At 39.0% G+C, this 22381-nt stretch overlaps 2 protein-coding genes across 14 annotated transcripts in view; one reads left to right on the top strand and one right to left on the bottom strand.

Moving 5' to 3' along the window:
- Positions 1-12159, top strand: part of SUPT20H (SPT20 homolog, SAGA complex component) — a 34014-nt gene extending 21855 nt beyond the window's left edge. For 3 of the 13 annotated variants that reach the window (XM_032677973.1, XM_032677974.1, XM_032677971.1), the window contains exons 17-23: positions 1155-1263; positions 1493-1651; positions 3378-3690; positions 4683-4837; positions 7037-7092; positions 10000-10105; positions 11637-12159. In XM_032677973.1, the coding sequence (XP_032533864.1) occupies positions 1155-1263; positions 1493-1651; positions 3378-3690; positions 4683-4837; positions 7037-7092; positions 10000-10105; positions 11637-11737 (999 nt within the window). In that variant the 3' untranslated portion in view covers positions 11738-12159. Of the gene's footprint in view, positions 1-1154; positions 1264-1492; positions 1652-3377; positions 3691-4682; positions 4838-5720; positions 7093-9999; positions 10106-10287 lie in introns of those variants that run through there. The other 10 variants (XM_032677983.1, XM_032677981.1, XM_032677977.1 and 7 more) reach the window with 8 other exon arrangements.
- Positions 12078-20993, bottom strand: LOC116782007 (exosome complex component RRP43-like). Its single transcript, XM_032677984.1, has 9 exons — positions 20936-20993; positions 19713-19749; positions 19045-19108; positions 17914-17992; positions 17329-17374; positions 15755-15851; positions 15083-15203; positions 12725-12831; positions 12078-12300 (listed from the first exon to the last, which is right to left on the bottom strand). The coding sequence occupies exons 1-9, from the start codon at positions 20974-20976 to the stop codon at positions 12185-12187; spliced, it is 708 nt and encodes a 235-aa protein (XP_032533875.1). The 5' UTR covers positions 20977-20993; the 3' UTR covers positions 12078-12184.
- Positions 20994-22381: the final 1388 nt, after the last annotated feature.

Below are 22381 nucleotides of genomic sequence, written 5' to 3'. Positions count from 1 at the left end.
CAGTGATCTTGTTACCTTTGAAATGGGGCATTAGTCTTTATTTTCAAAACCAAGAAAGCAGATTTTAGTAGAAGAAGAGAAGGGTAGTCCTTAAAATTTTCCTCATAAGATTCTTTTTTATAAGCAAGCAATTAGAAACACAGAGAGGGACTCTCTCATTACTGAGAATCAGTGGAAGCTAAGCTTACCAGAAAGGGTGATTGTGCACAATGCAGAATGATCTGATTTCTTAACCCATGCGCATCTAATTTAGGCTCCAGCATTGAAATATTCCCTTCACCATGTCAACAGCCTCGTTTTCTAGTTTCAGCAGTTTGTGGGCCTTATGTTTGTTTAGACATTAGTTTCATTTATGGAAAAATGCACATAGGTAAAAATTTTATAGGTAAAAATTTATAGGTAAAAATACATAGACTATATATAACTGTAAATACATTTCATTCTTGAGTCTTTTGACAGTGTCAGCTATTGGAATTATGGATTTTGGTCTGTTGTGAGTGACTGCAAACTACTGACTCAAGTAGCTGAACGTAATTTATGTTCAGATAGCATGATAAGTAGATTTTAAGAACAAATAAAAAGGGAACATCTTCCCTCTAAAAACATAAATGAAGTTTTGATCCCACTGAAGCCAGTGGGGAAATGTGTCTTGATTTCTGTGCTTTCAGGATTTTGCTGAATGTATTTAAAATCCTACTCCTAGAATCAGGAATTCTGATCCCTTTCTTTAAATCTATCTTGGTTGGAAATGGCAGGTATATACAGAGAGAATGAATGAAATTACGAAATTTTTCAAGTAAAACCAAAGTATTCTTTTACTTCAAGTGCATTTGTCACTCTTGCATTTGTGAAAATTACTAAGAAGGATTTCAGACTTATGGAGAAAAGTGAAACTCCTTAATTACTTTAATTTACTCAGTTTAAATTTTTGCCAGCACTTTCATGCTGCTTCTTGATAGTAAACACTTTAGATAAAGGGAGTTGGTTATAAGTTATGTTTTTTTAAATAAATACATAAAAATCTGAAATGCATGACGGGAACTTTGTCATAGTTTTGAGGTGTCTTAATACAGGTTAACTGAATTGTCTTTTCTGCCAACTGTGTGGAAGCTCACATCATTGCTGTGGTAGTGTTAATTTCTCTTTCCTCCCAGCAGCCAGAAAGCATATCAGGTTCTGTTCAGTCTTCAGTGCTGGGGAAAGGTGTAAAACACCGACCTCCTCCTATCAAATTACCTTCAAGCTCAGGAAGTAGTTCTTCAGGTAATTATTTATTGACTCAAGCCTCTCCTTTTTACATGTTCTGCCTGTTGTAAAATTACAGGATATCCCTTTAGTAAAGATTTAATAAAAAAATACCAGTGTCTTATCTGTGAGAAGAGCATATTTTTTTTGATTTCTGATTATATTGGCTACAAAATTGTACCCTAACATATATTTGAGTTAATCTGTACTCACAGAACAACAATATATTTTAATTATGCTTTTTCAGGTAATATTTTTAGTTCACAACAGTCAAGTGGCCATCTAAAATCCCCAACTCCTCCTCCTCCTTCTAAGCCTCCTGGTCTTTCTCGGAAACAATCTATGGATCTTAATCAAGTTAGCATGCTCTCTCCAGCTGCCATGTCTCCTGCGAGCTCTTCACAAAGTGAGTCACGACCTAAATTCTCCATTAAATCTTAGGCTTTTGTATAAATGCTTCCTGAGATAAACTTCTTAACCTGTGGAATGATGAAACTTAAGTGTACAGTGTACCCTAAATTGTATAAGTTGTGCAGCTTTAGGCAGGTCTCTTGTTCACTGTATGTAATTTCTGTTTATTGTAACTGTGTTTGTTTTCTGTATATATATATGTATGCACCCTCTGTGTATACGTTTTAATACATTTTATGCAATTAGTGTGATCTCCTCATATATGAAAGGCCGGTAGATGATGTGATGAGATAAAATTCCAAAGTGTAGATTTTTTTCCTCCAATGTAAAAACAGTATGTTAGATCAGTTTGCCTTTACATAATTTAAGCATCTAGTTTATTAAATGTTATAGGAGCTGGTGCAGTTGTGTATCTGTGTATGTATATAATCTGATCAGTCCCAAGGTGATAATACAATAAACGATAAGATGATTTTTTAAAAACACTCCTACACTGTTTTACAAATCATTGCTGATTACAAGTGTGGTGGTGATGCTGATGATAATAGCACCATATCCTGAGGTGTTAAAATGCAAATTTCAATCAGAAGTGATGTCCCAGTTTAAGTATTTTCATTAACATTGTCAGGTTCATTGTAATCATAGCTATAGATCATAAAAAAAATTTAAAATACGTATGCGTCTTGAGCCATTTCATGAACAGATTTATACAAAGAGGGAACCATATCTGCAGTTTCTCAGTTTTCTTACGAATAATTGTACACTGCACGTTTCAGTATCCTGCACAGTATTATAATATGCTTTTTGCATTAAATAATTTAAAAACTGGGTAGCTCAAAAGGTGTAACTTTTTGTTTTGCACAAAGAAAAAAAAAAGAAAACTTATAACAAGTTTTCTTCTAATATATTGACTCTGGTTTTATGTTAGTGCTATGAATTGTGTAAATCTGCTGCACACAGTTGTTACGTTAAGGCTCTGGTCACCATTCACATTTATTTCCTTTCTTTCTGCAGGACATGAAAACTAAAAAAAAAAAAGGAAAACAAAAAAAACCAACTCAAGCTTTTGGGGGGTTATGTTTTTCTAATGATAAACTTTGGCTACTGCATCCACAACAAATACAGCTGTACATGCTACATTCAAGCAGAAGGAAAAAGCAGTAGCTTTTAAAGATGCAGTATTATCCTCTGGCTCTTAAATAATTGCTTTTTATTTGGTCCAGATTTGGCAAATGGCAGTTTAACTATCTGATGAAATTTAGATCAGCCCCATGATGATGGATATAGTACGTGTTCTTTGTTGGCTCTGTCGTTTTCCATATGTTTTTAACACTATGCTATTGTGCAGACAGTGCATATATAGTATTTATTTAACAGTATAGGACAAAAACATTAATTAGGTTAAAGTGGCACTAAGAACTTGTTGTAAGTATTCCTGAATGGAGTTATGACTTAAGGTACAATAAATTACGGAAGCCTTAAAGGAGGATACAAATCAGTATATGCCATAAGGAATGAAGCAGGGAGAAGGGGTTTTCTTTGTGATTATACTGCATCCTTAACAATGAGTGCGTGATGCAACACTCATGCCATGTAGAACACTTGCAGTCTAAAAAACAGAACAAATTGTCAGTGCTAAGTAAGATTCCATTAACCATATTATACAAAAAGGATTGGCCTTTTATAACAAACTAGCACTTTTTATTTTTCTCAATGAGCAGGGTCTGGAACTCCTAAACCATCTACTCCTACTCCAACCAACACCCCTTCATCGACCCCACACCCTCCTGATGCTCAGAGCTCAACTCCTATTACCCCTTCTGCCACCCCTACTCCCCAAGATTCAGGCTTCACCCCTCAGCCCACTTTGTTAACCCCGTTTGCTCAGCAGCAAGTGTCTCTGAGCCAGGCACTGCCTGTAATGACCATTCCTCTTTCCACCATGGTAACATCCATTACTACAGGAACAGCCTCCACCCAGGTCATGGCAAACCCTGCAGGACTTAACTTCATCAATGTAGTGGGCTCTGTGTGGTAAGTCTTTTATTATGATGGTTTCTTAATTTGCCATTGGTTGGTTGGTGGGAGGGGAGAGTAGTCCAGGACTGTCCACCATCCATTAGGGTAGATATATTTCAGGATCTGCAATACAAGAAGTTCACTCACTTTTTTTAATTATAAAGTGAAAAGCCACTAGAAACTATTTTTATTTCTCAAACAGAAGGCACCTACTATTGGAATATTGAAAAGATCTATTAAGAAAGACATTTATTACGTTAATCTTTTTGGAGTCATATTTCTTAAGGCTTAATCTCGGTTGATTTCTGTGGTTTTGCTCTTAAAGTTTGAAAGCTTTTATTAATCAGAGAGGAGGTAGAATACCATATGCAGACCAATTTAAATGAAAAATGGAAACAGATTTGTTTTGATCAATTTAAACAAACGTCGAGGTTAAACATTCTTCAGGCCTTAAAACTCACTTTGTGGTTTAAAGAAAATAATAAATGCTGTTAAGAATAATTTGTGTGGTATAACATGAACTGCTTTTTAGACTAAATGAAATTCTGCAATTCAGATAGTCAGTGTAAGACACATAGTGTGCGCTAGTGCAAGTATCAGGCACTTGAATTATTCATCTAAGGTGTTTAGCAGTTGATCAATATTGATAAATTGGGGATATTTTCTGTAGGGCAAAAAGAAAATGCAGACCTGTTGCTTTTATGGCAGTACAACCATTTTGAAGACTGTTGATCTTTTAGTATTTCTAGAACAAAAGAACCGCTTGTGGTTTACTTTCTTTAGCTGATACCATAGAATTAAAAAACCTGTATATGCTGAGAATATGGAACATATATGTTATGCTCTAGGCAAAACAATTTTTTTTTTATGCTGCATTGATGCTTTATCCATAATCCCATTCACAACAAACAATTGATTTACTTGCCTTGAGACAGAGGGAAAAAATGTAGTTACTCAGGTTTACTCGTGCCACTTGGGTTTCATGTGTTGTCTTTCCTCTTCTACAGTGGAGCACAGTCACTGATGAGTGGTTCAAACCCTATGCTGGGGTGCAACACTGGTGCCATTGCCCCTGCAGGTATAAATCTGAGTGGCATTTTACCATCAGGAGGTCTGGTACCAAGTGCGCTGCCCGCTGCAATGCAGTCTGCCTCTCAAGCAGGTCAGTGTGACTCAGTTGAAAAGCCACCCTTCAGATAGGGACAATGTGGGAACATTTGGTGAGAAAGATGGACAAAAGTGGCCATTGTGGGAATAGATTGTGGATTTGATGGCTGGAGCTCAGGAATAACGTGTGTGGTTTTGCATTCAAAGTATAGACTATGTTGGAGATTGTTTGAAGTTGATTTTCGGTAAGCTAGACTGGGGGATACACACTCAAAACCTGGATTGTTCGGTATGCTCAGTAGGAAATTTGAGAGAAACTCCAAATTCAAATGCAACTTTGATAATGATGACTGCCAGAAAAAGGGCATGACTGAACTTAGAAAGAGGCCTCACTTTTTAAATGTGTGAGGCATTTTATTCTGTCCCTGGTACTACTTTCTTCTACTACAACAATTAAATAATTCCTTATTGCCTTCAAATGTGACTGTATAAATATTAAAAGCCCAATTTAAATTCTCAGTTTATTTTTTCTGAACATATAACAAAGAAAAAAACCCTAATGTATGATTATAGAATGAGAATGATAGGAGACTTCAAGATATCCATCCCTTATGCTAAGACAGTCAAATCTGTCTAAACCATATGGAACCAATGTTTATCTAAATTGTCTTTACCTTCACTAAAGAAGATTCCAATCTTCCTCAGTAGCTGTTTGGAGTAGTTTATTATCCGTGTAAATAGTTTCCTTTTAATTACAGTGCATCTCCTTAATTGCAAGTTATTTTTTTTCTCCTATACCTTTCAGGCATGTAAAATGATCGTTCACCCTTTCTCTTTACCTTCTAAATATCAAACATGCTGTCATGTCCCACATTTGTCTTCTCTTTCTGATAGGTCGTATTTTTCAAACCTTTCATAATCCTGTCACTCTCTTCTAGACTGTCCAATTTGCTTACATCCTTCTTAAAATGTGATAACCAAAACTGGACACAAGCCTGAGCTTGGCTGATTTACCACTGTGGAGCACAGCAGAATAAATGCATCTCATCTCTTTTACAACATTCCTGTTAACATTTCCCCAAATGAGGTCTGCCTGTTTTTTATCTGTATTTTTTTGCAACAGCATTACATTAACATAAGAATGGCTTTACTGGTTTAGGCCAAAAATCCATCCAGTTTATATTCTGTCTCTGACAGTTGCCATTAGAGGATATTGAGGAAAGAGTTTAAGCTGAGGCAAAAGTGTGAAGTAAAACATCCCTTCTCTACAACTGTACCTCTTCTGGCAATCTACAGCTTTGAGACTTTCTAAGCTGAAGAATATCCACATGGATCTTTGTGCTTAATATCCCATGCTAGATTTCTAGTCTGTGGATTTATCTAATTGGTTTCTGAACCCATTTATATTTCTGGAACCTACAGCATCTTGTGACAGTGAATTTTATAAATGTAAACTCTCTGAAGAGGTTCTTTTCTTTTGTGTGCTCTGTAGTTTGTGATATGGATGATTTGGATATGTTTGTGACTTATTGTAACTTCTCATGTCCTTTCTTGCTGTATAGACACAAAGCTAGTTACAAGTTTGTACTTGTTCATTTGTCTTTTTTAAATTCAGTGTTATTGAATTTTGGACCATTTGTTCAATTCACTAGGATTACTTTTAGTCTAACTCTGCCCTTTCAAGCAGTACCAGCCTTTACCACTTTGGTGTCACAGATTTTTTCCATGCTGTGCTGTTGCCCACACAACAGATGGGAGTAGTGAACTGAGCTGGGTCTGTGTGAGACCTCCAGGGGTTCTGCTTGATAGCTGCTGGCTTACTGGAGAGCTGCTCAGATTTTGTGTGGGATTGTTTTCTGTTAAAGATTGATAAACTGAGAGTTTCTTACTTCATTGAGACCATGGAGTTTTTTGCATTTACTGCACAAACAGTAAAAGTTTTTAAAGGCAGAATAAGAATCACTGAAGAGTAACTGCTAGGGTTCTCCATTCACCTTTGTCTAAATGCATTAGCAAGTTATAGGTTACAAGGTGCAGTGTTTAGTAGCAATATAGCTCTCTTGTACTTTGAGTCTGAATAACTATGAATTTTACATTATGGAAAATGCAGCACTGTATTAAGTATAAAATTTACACTTGCCAGTTTTCCAACTTCTAAATGTTTAGAAATAGTCCCAGTGGAAAGGTATATTGCAATTCACAAATATAACTGAGTAAAGCCTCCCTACTAATGAAAAGATGTTCTCTTTAACAGGCAGCCCCTTTGGTTTGAAAAATACATCAAATCTTCGGCCCTTAAATCTTCTACAGGTAATTGATATACTTGGACACCATAAGAATGATAATTTCTTATCTTTCTATAGAGACCTGTTTACTGCACTGCCCCACACAGATCTTTGGAGCCAGTTGGTTAGACCATTTACTGTAAATTTTAATTGGTTATTTAAAATGCTTAGAATAAGTGAAAAAGCTACATCCATAGATACTAGGTGGAAATTATATTCCTAGCTTCTGGTAATGGAAATAGAAGCTCATGTGGGATAGGGAGTTTAGAATGTCTGTAAATGCTTTCTTTCCACTAAGCATACATACAAATATAAACATGAGCAGAATATTGCTTATTATGTCAGAGTTGCATTTAAAAGCAGAACAGGGACTGTTTGTGGAACGGGGTGGAGTTCCTGGATCTTGAAGTCAGCTGCCAGTTACAGGTGCAGAATTGCAGCTACGGTTTTCCATGTGTGTTGCACCATACTTCAAAAAATTATTACCAGTGAAAGAACAGCTGTAGCTTTGCCACTTCCTTCTCCCACTCCTGTACATACTCCAGAAACATGGAAAAGGGAGGCACCACAGGAGGCAGTTATGCCAGAGTAGAGCTCTTCTATAGATCTAAATGCTTTTATTTGCGTGATTCCACATTGAAGTATATCCTTTCAAGCTAGCTCTGCCACCCATATACACCAAGAATATTTGGCTGAAATCAGTGCAATTAAAGCTGGGGTAAGGGAGAGGAATCAAGGCCATCTCACTATCTATTAAAATCCAGTGAAATGTTCTGAAAGTGGAAACAATATGCAGGGCTTTTGAAGGCTAACATTTACATTTTCAGTATCAGTACAATACTGTTTTAATTAGAATAATTAGAATATATTTTTCTGTGGACATATCTCACTATAATTGCACACAGGTTTGTTTTCAGAACATAAGATTTTTTCACAAACAGCAGCAATTGTAAACTTATTGATTTTAAAGGAATTAAAAAACAAAACAAAAAACAAACCTCTAGGGAGTATGTCATTATCAATATTATGTTCATCCTAGAACAGTGGGAAACTCAGCAGTTTGAATTATGCCTTTTGTTTTTAATCTTCAGCAGCTTCCAGGTGGTTCACTTATTTTAACCCACTCCAGCAGCAGCTATCACAGTTTTCTCCACAGCAACAATCTCAGCAGCCCACAACCTGTAGTCCTCAGCAACAGGGAGAATGCCCCTCAGTCTGGGGTGCATGGATGAAACTGTTTCTCCTATTCTCCCCATCTTCACAAGTAAATGAGCCTTTATCCAACAGATCTGTAGCAGAGGGGGAGGAAAGTCTTCCTCCTAAATCTTCTCAAACAGCAAAGACTGCAGTGGCTCTGTTGCTAACTGGGTTATACTCCTTTTTTTGTATCCTATATAGAAGAGCTGTAACAAAAGAACTGGCTGAGCACTGTCTAACTCTTATCATGAAGAGAGCCAGCCTACTGTATGAGTGGTGTAAAATCAGCTTAGTGTTAACGTTTATCATAACTAGCAGATACATCAGATGAACAGAAAAAAAAACGCTGTCAGGATTTTTGCAGAGTTAACTACTTACTTGCAGAGTTAACTTCCTACTTACACTGCTGTGAGTTGGCTTACAATCCTCACTGCTGTAGTTCAACAGAATTTTCTTTGCACCAAAGGAAGTATCAGTTGGCTTTAATGCTCTAATCTTAAGGTATTTGCTCTACTGCTGCTTGTAATTGGTGTTAAAGGCTTTAAGCATTGAAAACGTCTAAAGTCTTGTTCTCGAGACCTGTTATCAAAATGACAAATTTTGAGTGGTTAGTTCTACCTGCACTAAAAAATCTTTACCAACACCGATGCAGCAATTTGGGAAAACTAGCTGCTCTGCTTTTGTGTTCGTCTTCCCAGACATGCAAGACTTCTGCTTACCAAATAGTCTCTACTGGATACTGAAGTTTGTCATAATAATTTCACTTGTGTTCCTGTAGACTGTTCATAAACAAGATACCTGTCTCAGATGTTTTATGGTGTATAGTGCTTAGTGGAAACAAACTAAGCCCAAAAAGACCAACAATTTTCTTGACTACCAACAGAATATATGTATTCTCATGTCATTCTTAGGGTTTTCCCTACACGGTGGTTCTATGATTCTATAAGTCTTAGTCATCACTGAGGTGATGATGTCTTCTTAATGTGCAATCTTTTGGTCTGGTTTACTTAGATCTTAGTGGCATTATATCATATGGTTATGCTAAAGAAGCATCACAAATCCTGGAATGCACCAGCTCTTTATCTGACTGATAAGCCATGCAGCTTGCTTGGATTGTGAATATAATGCTTTATTTCCCTATGTTATAAATGAATGCATAATTTAAATTCTAGAAGAGGTCATTATTCAGCACCCTTTGACTTCAGGAGATACTGTCAGACTCCACTTACTCCATTTGAGTGATTACTTGAGAACCACTCTGTTCTGAAAATATAATTTTAAAAGCAGGGTTTGTATTTTTTATGAAATTAAGGAGTGTGTGGCACAATATGAGCATGGGAAAGTAAAGTGTCAGGCTTTGCACACTTTGATTGATTAGGACATGGATGGTTTCAGGGTCACCTGAAGACTCTGGGGCTGGGAGTAGGATAGGAAACAGTCCTAAGATTACAACGATAAAGTGCAGTCTCTGCTAGACTGCAGGGAAGGAAGTTGACAACTACATGGGACTTCTGCAGGGTAACAGGTGCAGTACCATTTCTGCCAAAACAAAGCTGTTTTGGGGCAGTCAGCATCTGTTCTACTTGTAGTGACTGCTACATCTACATGCACTGGATGACATAGCATTAAATGTTTTTAAATGGCACTTCAAAAGTTTGCCTTCACACTGGCTTTGTTTGCTTATTCATTGATACCAAAGTTTGGTAATAAGGATCAAGCTTTTCATTTTTGCTAGGGGTCTGACCAAGGTCCATCCAATCAAGATCAGGCATTATCTGCCCAACAAGCTGCTGTAATTAACCTGACTGGAGTAGGGAATTTTATGCAACCTCAAGCCACAGGTATGTGCTTGCTGAGCCTCCTTTTGTAGTTAAATGTGTATATTGATAAATTCACACTGAAATGAAGTTTGGTCTTAAAGAAGTCATGTGTTAGATCAGAACAATTTAATGATTATCAGCATGTGAATTACACAAGAAATACTGGACTTTTAACACATGCACTTCTCTATTTTATTCGGCAGTTAAGTGCAGTCAATTGATTGTATCACATGAAAATAAGCTCCACTTAATACAAAAAGAAAATGCAGGGAACTTCCATGCCAGACTTCATTGAGGAATAATTCTTTAACTCTGTGCTTAACATCCAGTGTGAGAAACCTCTTTGTGCCTCCACAAGCACTTCATAATCTAACTATGTTCTAACAGAGTATGTATAGCATGTATACCTTATTCTGCACTGTTTCCAGTTTGACTCTGAAACTAATTCTATTGATCCCCCTTTCCTGTATTCCTGTGTTACACTGTATTCCTATGTCTTCCTTCCCCAACCCTGACAAACTCAACCTGACCTCTTTGATCTGCCTGCTTTCCCGTTCTCCTTTCTCAGTGTTGTCTCAGCTTGGCTCTGCCATGAACAGACCTGGGCAAAGCCTTCCTCAGCAGAGACTCCAGCTCTCTTCTGCCTTGCAACAGCAACAACAAGCCTTGCAGCAGCAGCAGCAACAGATACAAGTAATCCAGCAACTTCACTCTGTGTTTAAAAAACAAGCAAACAAACAAACAAACCAAAAAACTAAAAATACAATTCTTGGCTCCAAAATCAAAAATCTTGCCCTTTTGACTTCTTTAACTAATGTCACTATGGTCTCACAAATTACAAAAAACAAACAAACATGAATTTGGCAAACCATCATGCAAGATTTGTAATCTGTGGTTCTCTCAGCTTGGAGCACTGAATTTATTTTTATTCATTTAAGCCATCCACCTTCCTGATACGAAAACATTCAAGGGGTGCTTGTGGCACGTATCTAAATCAGCTCTGCCAGGTGCCAATAGATTTTAAAATCGCACGAATGGAAGCACCTGCAAGTTCAAATGCAGCACTGCTACAATCAGCATGTGGAAGCAACAGCTCTACGAAGCATTCCTTTTACCATTCTGTCATCCAGATGCTTTATGAAAATATTTTAATATTTTTTCAGCACACAGTCCCCTCTTTGTAATATATACAGAAAATACATACGATGCATACAGTGAGAAGGTAATATGTTAAAAATGTACTATGTGACCCAAATATTCACAGAAGTTGCTGAGTTACTGAAGTTACTGCAATGGAGAGAAAGGGCAAAGAAACAAGGCTGGGCACATACACATATAAAACGATAGCTGTGCCCTCAGCAGGCTTCTGTGCCACTGGTGCTGCTTGACTGTACCCAGTGCCCCAGTACATGGTGTATTCCTTTCATCAACCTGGTGCTTCCTCATTTTTCTACCTTCCCCTCTCCCCCCAACCTTCCTCTCATTCTTCCTGACATGAAAGCTTTATAGTCAACACTAACAAGCTTTTTCTCCCCCTTCTCCTTCATGGCAGCAGTTGCGATTCTTGCAGCATCAAATGGCTATGGCAACGGCAGCAGCACAAGCAGCTCACCTACGTCATCAACAGCATTCAGGCAGCCACTCAAAAAGTAAAAGGAAAAGAGGCACACCGGCCCCTCCAAAATCATGAGACTTGCCTCCTCCCCAAAAAATTGGTTCAAAGGGGATTTTTTTCAGATTAATAAGGAGAAAGCTTAAAGTTAAATCAGTGGTTTTTATTACTGGTGGGAAAATTAACTTTTGACGTTACACTAAAAAAAATTAACTGATTTTGGAAGCCAGCCCTACAGAACCTAGAAATTTCATCTATAAAGCAGCTAGGATCTGGTTTCCTTAAGTCAATTTTTTAACAGAATGTTTTATCTTGTATTTTTTACCACTCAACAGCACTGTACATAGAATAAGGGTGAAAAACATTTTAGAAAAAATGAACTTTGTAAAGGTAGTATTGGTATTTGTTTATTTAGTATAAAAGGTTTGTGAACACTGTAACAAATACAATTTTTACAAATCCATTTTTGAAAAGCTCTCTCCTTTTGTTCACTTGGGCATTATACTTTTTATTACTTTGTCTATCAGCTTCTTTACTTCTTTGTGTCTTGTAACTGCTCTGGTGATACAGTCCTGAAGCTTGGCTCCTGTAAGAGGACTTCCACCTAAAAATTAAAGGGAACAATTTGATTTTCTACTTATACATCAGTTATGTATCTCTAAATGTGATTTCCAAATAAGAGTATTAATACAGTAATTCTCATGAGCAACACCTTTCATAGGGAGCATGCAGCTTTCCCAGCTCTAGCCTCAGGCAAAGATAACAGAAACAAACTAGAGCTGTAACAGGAGACATGCTCAATATCTGTCCTCTGCTGTATGTAGGTCAAGCTGTGACTTCTTTTTGAACTTCAGTCATGCCACCATCTTAAAAACTAATTTCAAGAGCAAGTAATTTAATGAGTATTTGAACAGACACTCCATTACTATAAAGCACCCAAATCTTACAAAACAAAGCAGGTACATAGTCTTTTCTTGACCTAAACATTATCATCTCCATAGGTTTCTTTGTAATAAGTTTGGAAGTACCTGGTTTATGGACAGAACATAATCTGCCTTTTTCATCAGTGACAATGGTTACTGTTCCAGTTGCTAAATCTTCTTCTTCAGCAGTTGGATCAACAATGAGTACTGTGCTTGTGAAAGCAAAATGCGTGCAGACATGTTTGTACATATTGCTCCATTAACATTATTGCAAAATACACGTAACATTAATTTTTACTGTAGTCTTACAAAATACTTGCAGCTGGATTTAGTGCCCAGGCTTACCTGTTTTCTTAGCAAAGTGCACCAATTTTAAAAAAATTAAAAAGTCAAAAAATATGGGAAATTCCACATAATCAAGTGTATATGTCTATTGAAAATGCAGCTTTATGCCTTAAGTTTCCTAGGTTTGTGACATCCGTGTCTTGCAGGAAAATGCCACTAAACTGTCATTTGAAGGATGCAGTCACTTATTTTGTAGTTACACGAAGACTGATACGGGGTGTAGGCTGCACTAATCTCCACCTTAATGCAAAACTCATTTCTAATGGTAAGTTCACCAAAGTAGTTCTCAGTTTCTTGTCAGAGAACTCTAATATCACTCAGCCTGCGATTGGTTAAAAAAATGGATTTACAGGGTGTGTGACTGTCCTTAAGGCATCCAAAATAAACTTGTCATACATCACATGATGCATATCTTTGAGAGATTAAATACTCTTATTTTTGAACCATTTAAGTTAAAAATAGAGCAAAATCAATGGAAAAAAAAAGATCTAACTATAAGCCAACTTTGTTCAACAAATAAAACTTGAACTTAAAGCTGAACTTTAAAACCTCACCAATATTTCAGATTGCCATTTAATAGCAGTAGTAACAAAAAGATAAGTCCTTAGCTATGCTGTTCAAAAATGCTGCTTTTTGAAGTCTAACCGCATGCACTGTGACACATCAGCCCTTTGTGTGATGCAGGGAGATGTGAAGAGTTCAATGCATCATTTATTTTTTATGTACAAGTCAACACCCCAGGAGCCAGCTGTGGAGCTGCACCACATTCTGCACCAGTGCTCCTCACCCATGGCCGCACTATCCAGTAACCTACACGTTTTATTTGTTTAAGGAGGGCTTTTATACAGAATAAAAATGCCTCTGAATGCCAGAGTATGTAAAGCATTTTATTTAGAGGGCTGTGTCAACAGCTGTAGAACTAATAAACGAGAATTAAACAGACCACACAACATAGGCACGCACCCCCTCGATATTTAGTTTTAGGAGCTAAAGGGAGACTTAAGTAGATTGTTTGATGCAACAGTTGATTTCAGTGAAGGAAACAAAGCCTGAGACATGCATGGAAAGCTTTCTTACAAAGGCAATTTTTTCATCTGTGTGTAAGTAAGTGTGATCTGTGTGTCTGTCTGGTATGTTACCCAGCCTCTCTCACTTTCAGTCTACATCAAACTTCAGACCCATTAGAACTGGTATTAAAGCAATTAACACAGGCACTCTAAAGTACTGATAAAATCATGTTCTGGTTCATTTTGGTAATCACTTGGTCAACATTTGAGTTAATTGCTTTCCCCAGCCTATCTCTTATTTGAGTGAAAGGCCCTGCTAATCACTTCTGTGAATACAGATTAATGTGCCATAAATCACCGATATCTCTAAATAGAGCTAAATCTTACATAGTACTGTGAGCACTGTCCTTCTTGTCATTTTTTTGCTTTCAAATGGATGCCACCAGAAATGACTGCATTTCTTATAAACAGCAGCAGAAAATATCCTTAACATACTTAGACTAATGAAGAGCCAGTAAACAATTTCAGGTGAGGAGTAAATTATCAGATGTGATTATTTTGAAATCTCATAATTCGATTATTTTCCTATACAAACAATGACTTAGGAATGCTGGTCATACTTCATTTTGGGTAATTATATTTTCAGTTATTCAGAGGTTATGTTCTAACTGGACTGTTACTTCTTACTTGCTCTGTTGACTACATCATTAGTATAAGCTGTTCAAAACTACCATCTTTTATATCAGTTATTTACATAGGTTCTGAAACATTAATTGTATTGGTAACATTGTTTCATTTCACGGATACTACAAAAACCTAAAACAATACCTACCTTGTACTTTTAAGCATATCTTTTAGGTTGGGGAACAGTTCTGCTTCAAGTAACAGGAAGAAGCTATATATGTTTTGTTCTGCATACTCATTCATATCACAGAACTACAGGTCAGTTCAACAAGAGAGACCTTGATTTAAGATGAGTTAAACAGCACTGCCTGAGGCTGCACACTCATCACTAGAAGTGCAGAAGCATCACTGGTAGCATCCTCTGTCTTTCACTCAAACTTTTACAGACACAGTTGTTTCCATAAGTACAAAACAGTTATGAACTTACTCATCAAATACAGCAAATGATGTGGCAACTGGATGCTTTCTGATAATCAAAGGAGTCTTCTGTTTTAAATTCACTTCTGATAAACCAGTTTCTTCATGTATAATAACCGATGGCAGTTGTACTGAAGAGATAAAAAAATGACACTGGTCTAATATTAAACATTGCTAGGTTTAGCAGGCCTAAAGATGTCCAAGACTACTGAAATATTTAAGCTGTTCTTTTAACCCACCAAAAATCAATCAGAGTTTTGGCTATGTTAATGGTACTCTTGATTTCAAGCAAAGTATTTAGCTTAGGACTACCTGTTCAAGGAAGTATTTGATTTTTCTCCTCAAAGTAACAGAAGCATTTCTCCTTGCACAGAAGCATTTTCTACTTCCAAAATGCCATGCAATTAAAATAGTTTGGAGTCATATTTAACAAAAAGTATTTTTTCCCCAAAAAGCCTACTGGACATACAAAAACCAGGAATATAGTCTCTCCAGGTGTTACACACCTATGGCACCCATACCATCATTTCCACTTTGTGTTTTAGTAATTTAGCATTCAAATGACAAGAAACAAACAGTCCTAACGGACTGTGAACCAGTTACCTATTAATTAGTTCAAAACTAATGCATTTCTCCAAGCAACATTAATCAGAACATGTCTCTTGCTCTAAGGAAGACTTACCATTTTTTAATGCTGCTAACAAAGCAAAGACACTGGCATCCAAAAGGTTTCCATCATAGTCCAGACATATGATATCACAGTATAACACCCAAGCAAGCTATCAAAAAAGGTTTGCACATGTGAGATATCACAGCAGCTAAGCAAATGGTGCAATATGCAAGAAAATTCTGGCCACATTGAATACAGATACTGATTTCTATCTTGCAATTTTTACACTTCAGATGTAAACCAAGCTATGAAGACTGAAAAGCAAAACAACAGAACAACCTATAACCCCAGATACCTTCTTTTACATCTCATTACTGAGATCTTGTTAGTATCCCCCTCTTCACTTCTGTATACAACTTACCTTGCCATTTGCAATACACAGATCTTCTTTCACTATCATCTGTGAACTAAAATAAGATCAGAGAATAAGCCAGGAAACAGAAAACTGTGTTGCAGAGTTGTCTGTGTTTTAAATGCACTAAGATGGTTCTTACTTTTCAATCACATCTGCAATGAACTGGCTTGCTGCTTGAGCCTCTTCACCAGGTGGTCCAGAGCGAAACCTCTCTGAACACTAGGATGGCAGTTCTACATTTGGTACTAGGTATCAAAAAAGCAGGCAACTGGATATCAAAAACAGATAGATATAAGACAACAGTCACTCTTAATACCATTTTATGTACTTCAAATGCAAGGCAAGACCAAAAATTTTTCAATCAAGCCTCCCTACTCCCTTCAAAACTAAAGTTATGCATGAGTTGATATTAAAGAACTTGTAGTACTCTTTATATAGAAACTATATATTTCGTGGAAAACCATATAATCCTAACTACCATATTCTATTTATAATCCTGCTATGACTATCACAACCCCACACAAACTCTTCTTGAAGTGTTAGGCACTCTTCAGCAGATCAGGAAACAGCAATATTTTCATCCCACTAGCCTGACTTGACCAGTATGCTATCTGTTTTTCATCATCCATTAAAAACTGAGGCTTTAGACTTGAAGCAAAAACATGCATAAACATTTGAGAAAAAACCCCAAGCTCACTGAAAACAACATACTTTAGAGATGCCTTGCAAAAAAGGGATTTGGTCTAACCTCTCAGTTCCACAGAACTATTTTATTTCCAAAGAAACTCTGAACAGGAGCAGGGAGGTACTCCCAAGACTTTTAAAGTTTTCTGAGAAATAAACAGGGTTTATTTCAGTGTTTTCAAGAGTTACATTTTTTGCCTACTGAGACTTCAAAACAGGAGTTAGCATGCCTTTGCACAACCTTTCATGCCACAATCTTTTATAGATTAACTACCTTCCCCTCTAAATATACACACTTGCCCCTGCTGCAGATCTGTTTCCAACCTGGCCTGGAATCAGCCATAAAAGAGTACTTTTACATGGAAAACTCACAAGCAGAGCAGAGGGAATTCTAAAATTTTCGAAGTACCACTGCCTAGATGTCAATTGGAAAATATAATTTTACCAAATCCATTCTCTTAAGAAATCTTCACAACACAATCTGTCATTACAGCGTCTTAGTTGAAGCAGTACAAGACCTGAGCAAGACCCACACTGAAACACTCACCAATATATCCCTTATTAGCAGAATCTGCTGCAGGTGCAGCAAGTTCCTGGAGAAACAAAAAAGATGAGATTTTCCAGCTATTCTATATATAAATAGCCATTTTCTTGCCAGTTATCATTACAATGATATTTACAAAAGCCATTTTTAATCAGTCCTTGTCTGTAAATTTTCTATGGAAAAATTCAGTACAGGGGCATGCAGGGACTTGGCTCATAGTTCATGGAGGGTCAGCAGTAAAGTTGAGGCTACAAAGCATGTAACAGCCCAGCCATCTAATCCCCAGTGCACTTATTGATCCATATTCAGTAACTTCTCAATTATATATTTTTTATCTAGAAATAATAAAGAGTTTATATTTGTATACATCTTTCCCCCTACATGATGGGCACCATAAAAATACATGTCCTCAGACTATACAGGCAGGATTAGGTAATTAAATTCTATATTAAGTTTCATGTCTGAAACTAACTCAGGTGAAAAACTGTAATTGTGTCTGACTGGCACATTATTGTAACTCTGTGGGCGATTCATTCTAAACACCAATGCACAAATTAAGCTAACAGATAAATTAAAATAAAAGCCAACCATACTGCTTTCACTCCACAAATCACCGTGGTACTTCCTAACTTCACCAGGGCAGAACCATCTGCAGTTGTAATTGAACCTGAAGAGAAAAAGTACTGTTCAATAAAATCTATTTTTCATTCAAAGAACATTATTAACATCTGCCTTCACAAACTGTTAACGTCCCATCATTTTATACTAAACAGAGGCTAAGCAACATCTCAAATCCAGAGTGGGACAATCACATAGAATGGCTGAGGCTGGGGCAGCTGGACCTCATCTGGTCCAACACCCCTACTGAAGGAGGGCCACCTAGAGCTGGTTGCCCAGAACTGTACCCAGATGGCTTTTGATTATCTCCGGGGAAGGAAACTCCACAACTTCGCTGGCCAACCTGTGCCAGCGCTCCATCACTCCATCAGTAAAAAAGTGTTTCATCATATTCAGAGGAAACATCCTGTGTTACAGCTTGTGCCCATTGACTTAAGTTCTGTCACTGGGCACTAATGAATAGAACCCAGTTTTGTCTTCTCTGCACCCCCCTTATATACATTGCCCCACATTGGACACAACACTTGAGGTGTGGCCTCACCAGTGCTGAGCAGAGAGCAAGATCACCTCCCTTGACCTGCTGGCAATGCTGTGCCTAATGCAGCCCAGGATAGCATTGGCTTCTTTGCAGCAAGGGCACTTTACTGGCTCATTTTGCCTCTGCTTGAGGCAGTTGCCTACCAAGCTTAGAACACAGCAGAAGCCACAACTCAGTGTCCCAAGATGCTCAGGCATCAATTTTGTGCTGGTCAGCGTATGCCTTGACACTGCCTTTCACACCTGTAACATATTGCTGCTGACTTGAGACAAAGACAAGATTCCACAACCACCTAATCTGTGCTGCATGTACCTGGACAGGAGCAGACCTGAGTAATTACACTGTGCACATCAGCCTAGGATCAGGACTGAAAACAATGTTAAAGTATATTGCTGTACCATGCATTCTCTTTCACGCTTGCTGAAACAGTAAATAAAAATCCTTTCTCTTCCTTGTTTCAAAGCAAGCACCAAGAAAACTGAGCAAGTCATTAAGGTCACTATTATAACCTGATATTAATAATACCTCCCCCATTATTATTATTATTCCAAATAAGCACTTGCCTATGTTGACAGTGGTTGCCTGGAATTCACTTAACTCCCTTCCATCAGGTCGACAGTTCTCTTTCTAAACAAAAATTACAGAGTTCAAATTAGAAAACGTATTTTATTAAATAATACAGTAATATTTATGCTATGGGAGTTGATATATTCTTTTTAGCAGAAATATGCAGACTCAAAAATGCTAGGGAAAACTTGATCACACTCTAGCTGGTTTTTCATCAACTGATGAAAACTACAGTTTGTGGTTGTAGGCCTGCAAAAAAAAAATCCCTTATTATAATTTATTATATTCTTTATTATAATTTATTTAGAAAATATAACAATAGATTTATTGTCTCAAAGGTAAGTACTACAGGCTAGATTCAGAATATCATCCAAGAATGAGTACCCATTGGTAACTTAAAATGAGAGTTTCCACCTGTCTGCATTGTTCAGGTTTTGTAGGCAATTCCCCTCCTCCATTCCCACCTAGAGGAGCTCTAAAGAGAGTGAACAAAAAACAACCCCCAAAACCCCACAACATTCAAATACCATCAGGCAGAAGCTGTACAATACTGGACTCTTAAGTCAGAAATTAAAATAATATTCCATCGTGTTAGATCTGAAGAACTGCAAGAAAAAAAAATTCATTATAAGCAATTTATACAAGCATCTCACATTTTACTCACCAAAAATCTTTTGTAATATTCCAATGGTTCCACAGTTCTAAAAGAAATAGAAAGAGAAGTTCACATGCAAGCTCTTCAGAAGGTAACTGATAGCAAAAAAAAATAGATAAGCAAGCACTAACCCACAACGACATACAATTTGGGAAGCAAGATGCCTGGCAAAGCTGTTTAGCAATATGGTTACAGAAAGAAGAGGAAACTCTGAACTGATCTAAGATGTTTTCCTACATTCAGTTCCAAAATGCCTCCTCCTTACAAGGAACCTACCTGCACATATACCTAACAAAAACTATTAAGCTTTCACCTCAGTAATATTAGTTATAAATCAAAAGAAGTGTTTACTGACAGAAGGGTATAGAATGGTTTTCAAGAAATGCAGAAAGCATAATGTTATAACTGTGTCTGAAATATGTTAGTTCAACGACCACATTCAGATGTACAAAATGGTATAAAACAATTTTAAATGCTACAGTTTTTCTTAGAATCTTTGAGAAAACATAAAATTACAAAATATGCTTCGTGCAAGGCTTCAGGTGAGAAATAATTAATGCTCCTTATTAATTACATACTACTAACAGTCTTCATGCCCAGAGAAGCTGTGGATGTCCCATCTCTGGAAGTATTCAAGGCCAGGTTGGATGAAGCTCTGAGTAATCTGCTCTAGTGGAGGGTGTTCTGCCAACGGCAGGGAGGTTGGAATCAGATGATCTTTGAAGATCCCCTCTGACGCAAACCATTTTACTATTCTAAAACTAGTAGTTATGTATGGAAAGCCACTGAATTCCCTACAGTTTTAACCTCCTTGTAATTCTGTGTCAGGGGAGGTTTAGGGTGGATATCAGGAAAAGGTTCTTCACCCAGTGGGTGGATGGGTGCTGGAAGAGGCTCCCCTGGGGAAGTGGTCACAGCATCAAGCCTGAGAGAGTCCAAGAAGATTTGGACAACGCTCTCAGATGTGAGACGTCACATGTGGTGTGATATCGGTGTCCTGCGCAGGTCCAGGACTTGGACTCGGTGATCCCTGTGGATCCAACTCGGGATACTCTGCAATTCTGTGATACCAGGTAGCTCCGGGCCACACTGAGTTCCGCGCCTTGTCGGCCACTTTCCCGGCAAGACATCCCCTGCTCGCTCAGCAGCCCCTCGCACACGTCGGGGCCCCGCAGCCCCCTCAGCACCGACCCCATGCCGGAGGCCGCGCCGAGCCCGCTCCCCTCACTTACTTGAAGGCGGCCGCCATGGCGGCACCGCCGCCGCCCCGCATATGGCGCCCCCTGGCGGTAGGCCCGCCCGGCGGGCTCTGCGGGAGGACCGGCCCTGGCGGCGGCGCTCGGGGCGGCGGCGCTGGCGGGGCCCGGCCGCGGGGGGGCGCCGGCGGCTCCTGGCGATGCGGCCGCTTCCGCCTCGCTGCTGCCGCGCGACCGAGCCCCGCGCTCCGCTGGGGGCGATGGCGCCGGCGCTGCCGCCGTCTACGTCTTGCCCCTGTCCCTGCCCCTGTCTCTACCTGCGGCCACCGCGGCCCTCGCCGCCCTCCTCGTCGTGGTGAGAGCCGCGCACCGCGGTCACGGCGGGCCCGGGGGACTCCGTGGCGGGGGCGATGCGTGGAGCTGCCCCTTGCTCGCCCCCGCGGTGCGGAGCGGGGGCGCTGCCCGGCGGTCCTGTCCCTGCCGGGGGGTCCCGGGGGCTGCGGCGGGCCCAGGCAGGGCTGGCCCAGGCTGGGGGCAGTACGGGTGGCACCGGGAGCCGTGCGGGCAGCAGCCGGCAGGGCTGCGCTGCTGCGGGGGTCGGTGCGGGCGAGGCGTCCGGGGACTTGCGGAGGGGATAAAGACGCCTTGGGGAATGCCCTGGTAACGCCCATTCGCGGTGACCATCTGGGAGGTCGCTGTGTGTCTGCGTCGCTGAAATACCCCGCAAGTTGCAGAAGTCGGACACTGTGGAAGGCGGAATTCTGCTGCCTGTCCGCAGTGCCGCGTATTCCTCCTGCCCGGGGAGGTGGTGGAGTCACCGTCTCTAGTGTGAATTTAAATTCCCCCTTTTTTAAGCCTAGATAAGACCTGAGGTCTTTTTGCCCTCTTAAAATGACACCTTTAATTACTAAGCAAGAAAGTCCTGGCTCTGGCTCTTGATGTATTCCGGGGCCCCCACTTAATTTTACAGAGTGTCACAACATGGAACGGAAGGCTACGCAGACAACTTCCCTGATCACCAAAGCTTGTCATTCAAATCAGTGCTTTGCCTAACTTGTCCTCACTCTTCTCTTTATAGATTTGCAGCAATAGGTTTGTGTTTCAGTGAACTCTTAGCCTTTACTATTTCTTCCTACCCTTGCATTTGCAGGGGTGACCCAGGGAGGTGGAAGTCTTCTGTGTTACTCACTGTCCTGCATGGCCCAGCCCTTCAAAGATGCATCAAAACAAAGTATTCTCAAAGACTTTGAAAAGGAAATAAAAACAAATAGAGAAAATCTACATGGTAATTTTGCAACATTCTTACCAACATCAATGTCTGCATAGTTAGTGCTTTCAGAAATACAGATTTCAATTTTTTTAAAACATATTTTTATATCTCTGCATAAAAGCCTTACTTTTCTGCACCCTTTGACTAATACTTCCTAAGAGACTTTTTCAAGAGGCAACTTAATATAAAAGAGTTGTCTTTGAAAAACACAT

Source organism: Chiroxiphia lanceolata, chromosome 2, assembly GCF_009829145.1.
Source record: "Chiroxiphia lanceolata isolate bChiLan1 chromosome 2, bChiLan1.pri, whole genome shotgun sequence".
Classification (NCBI taxonomy): domain Eukaryota; kingdom Metazoa; phylum Chordata; class Aves; order Passeriformes; family Pipridae; genus Chiroxiphia; species Chiroxiphia lanceolata.
Note: the sequence above shows the minus strand (reverse complement) of the source record. Positions and strands in the feature narration are given on the sequence as shown.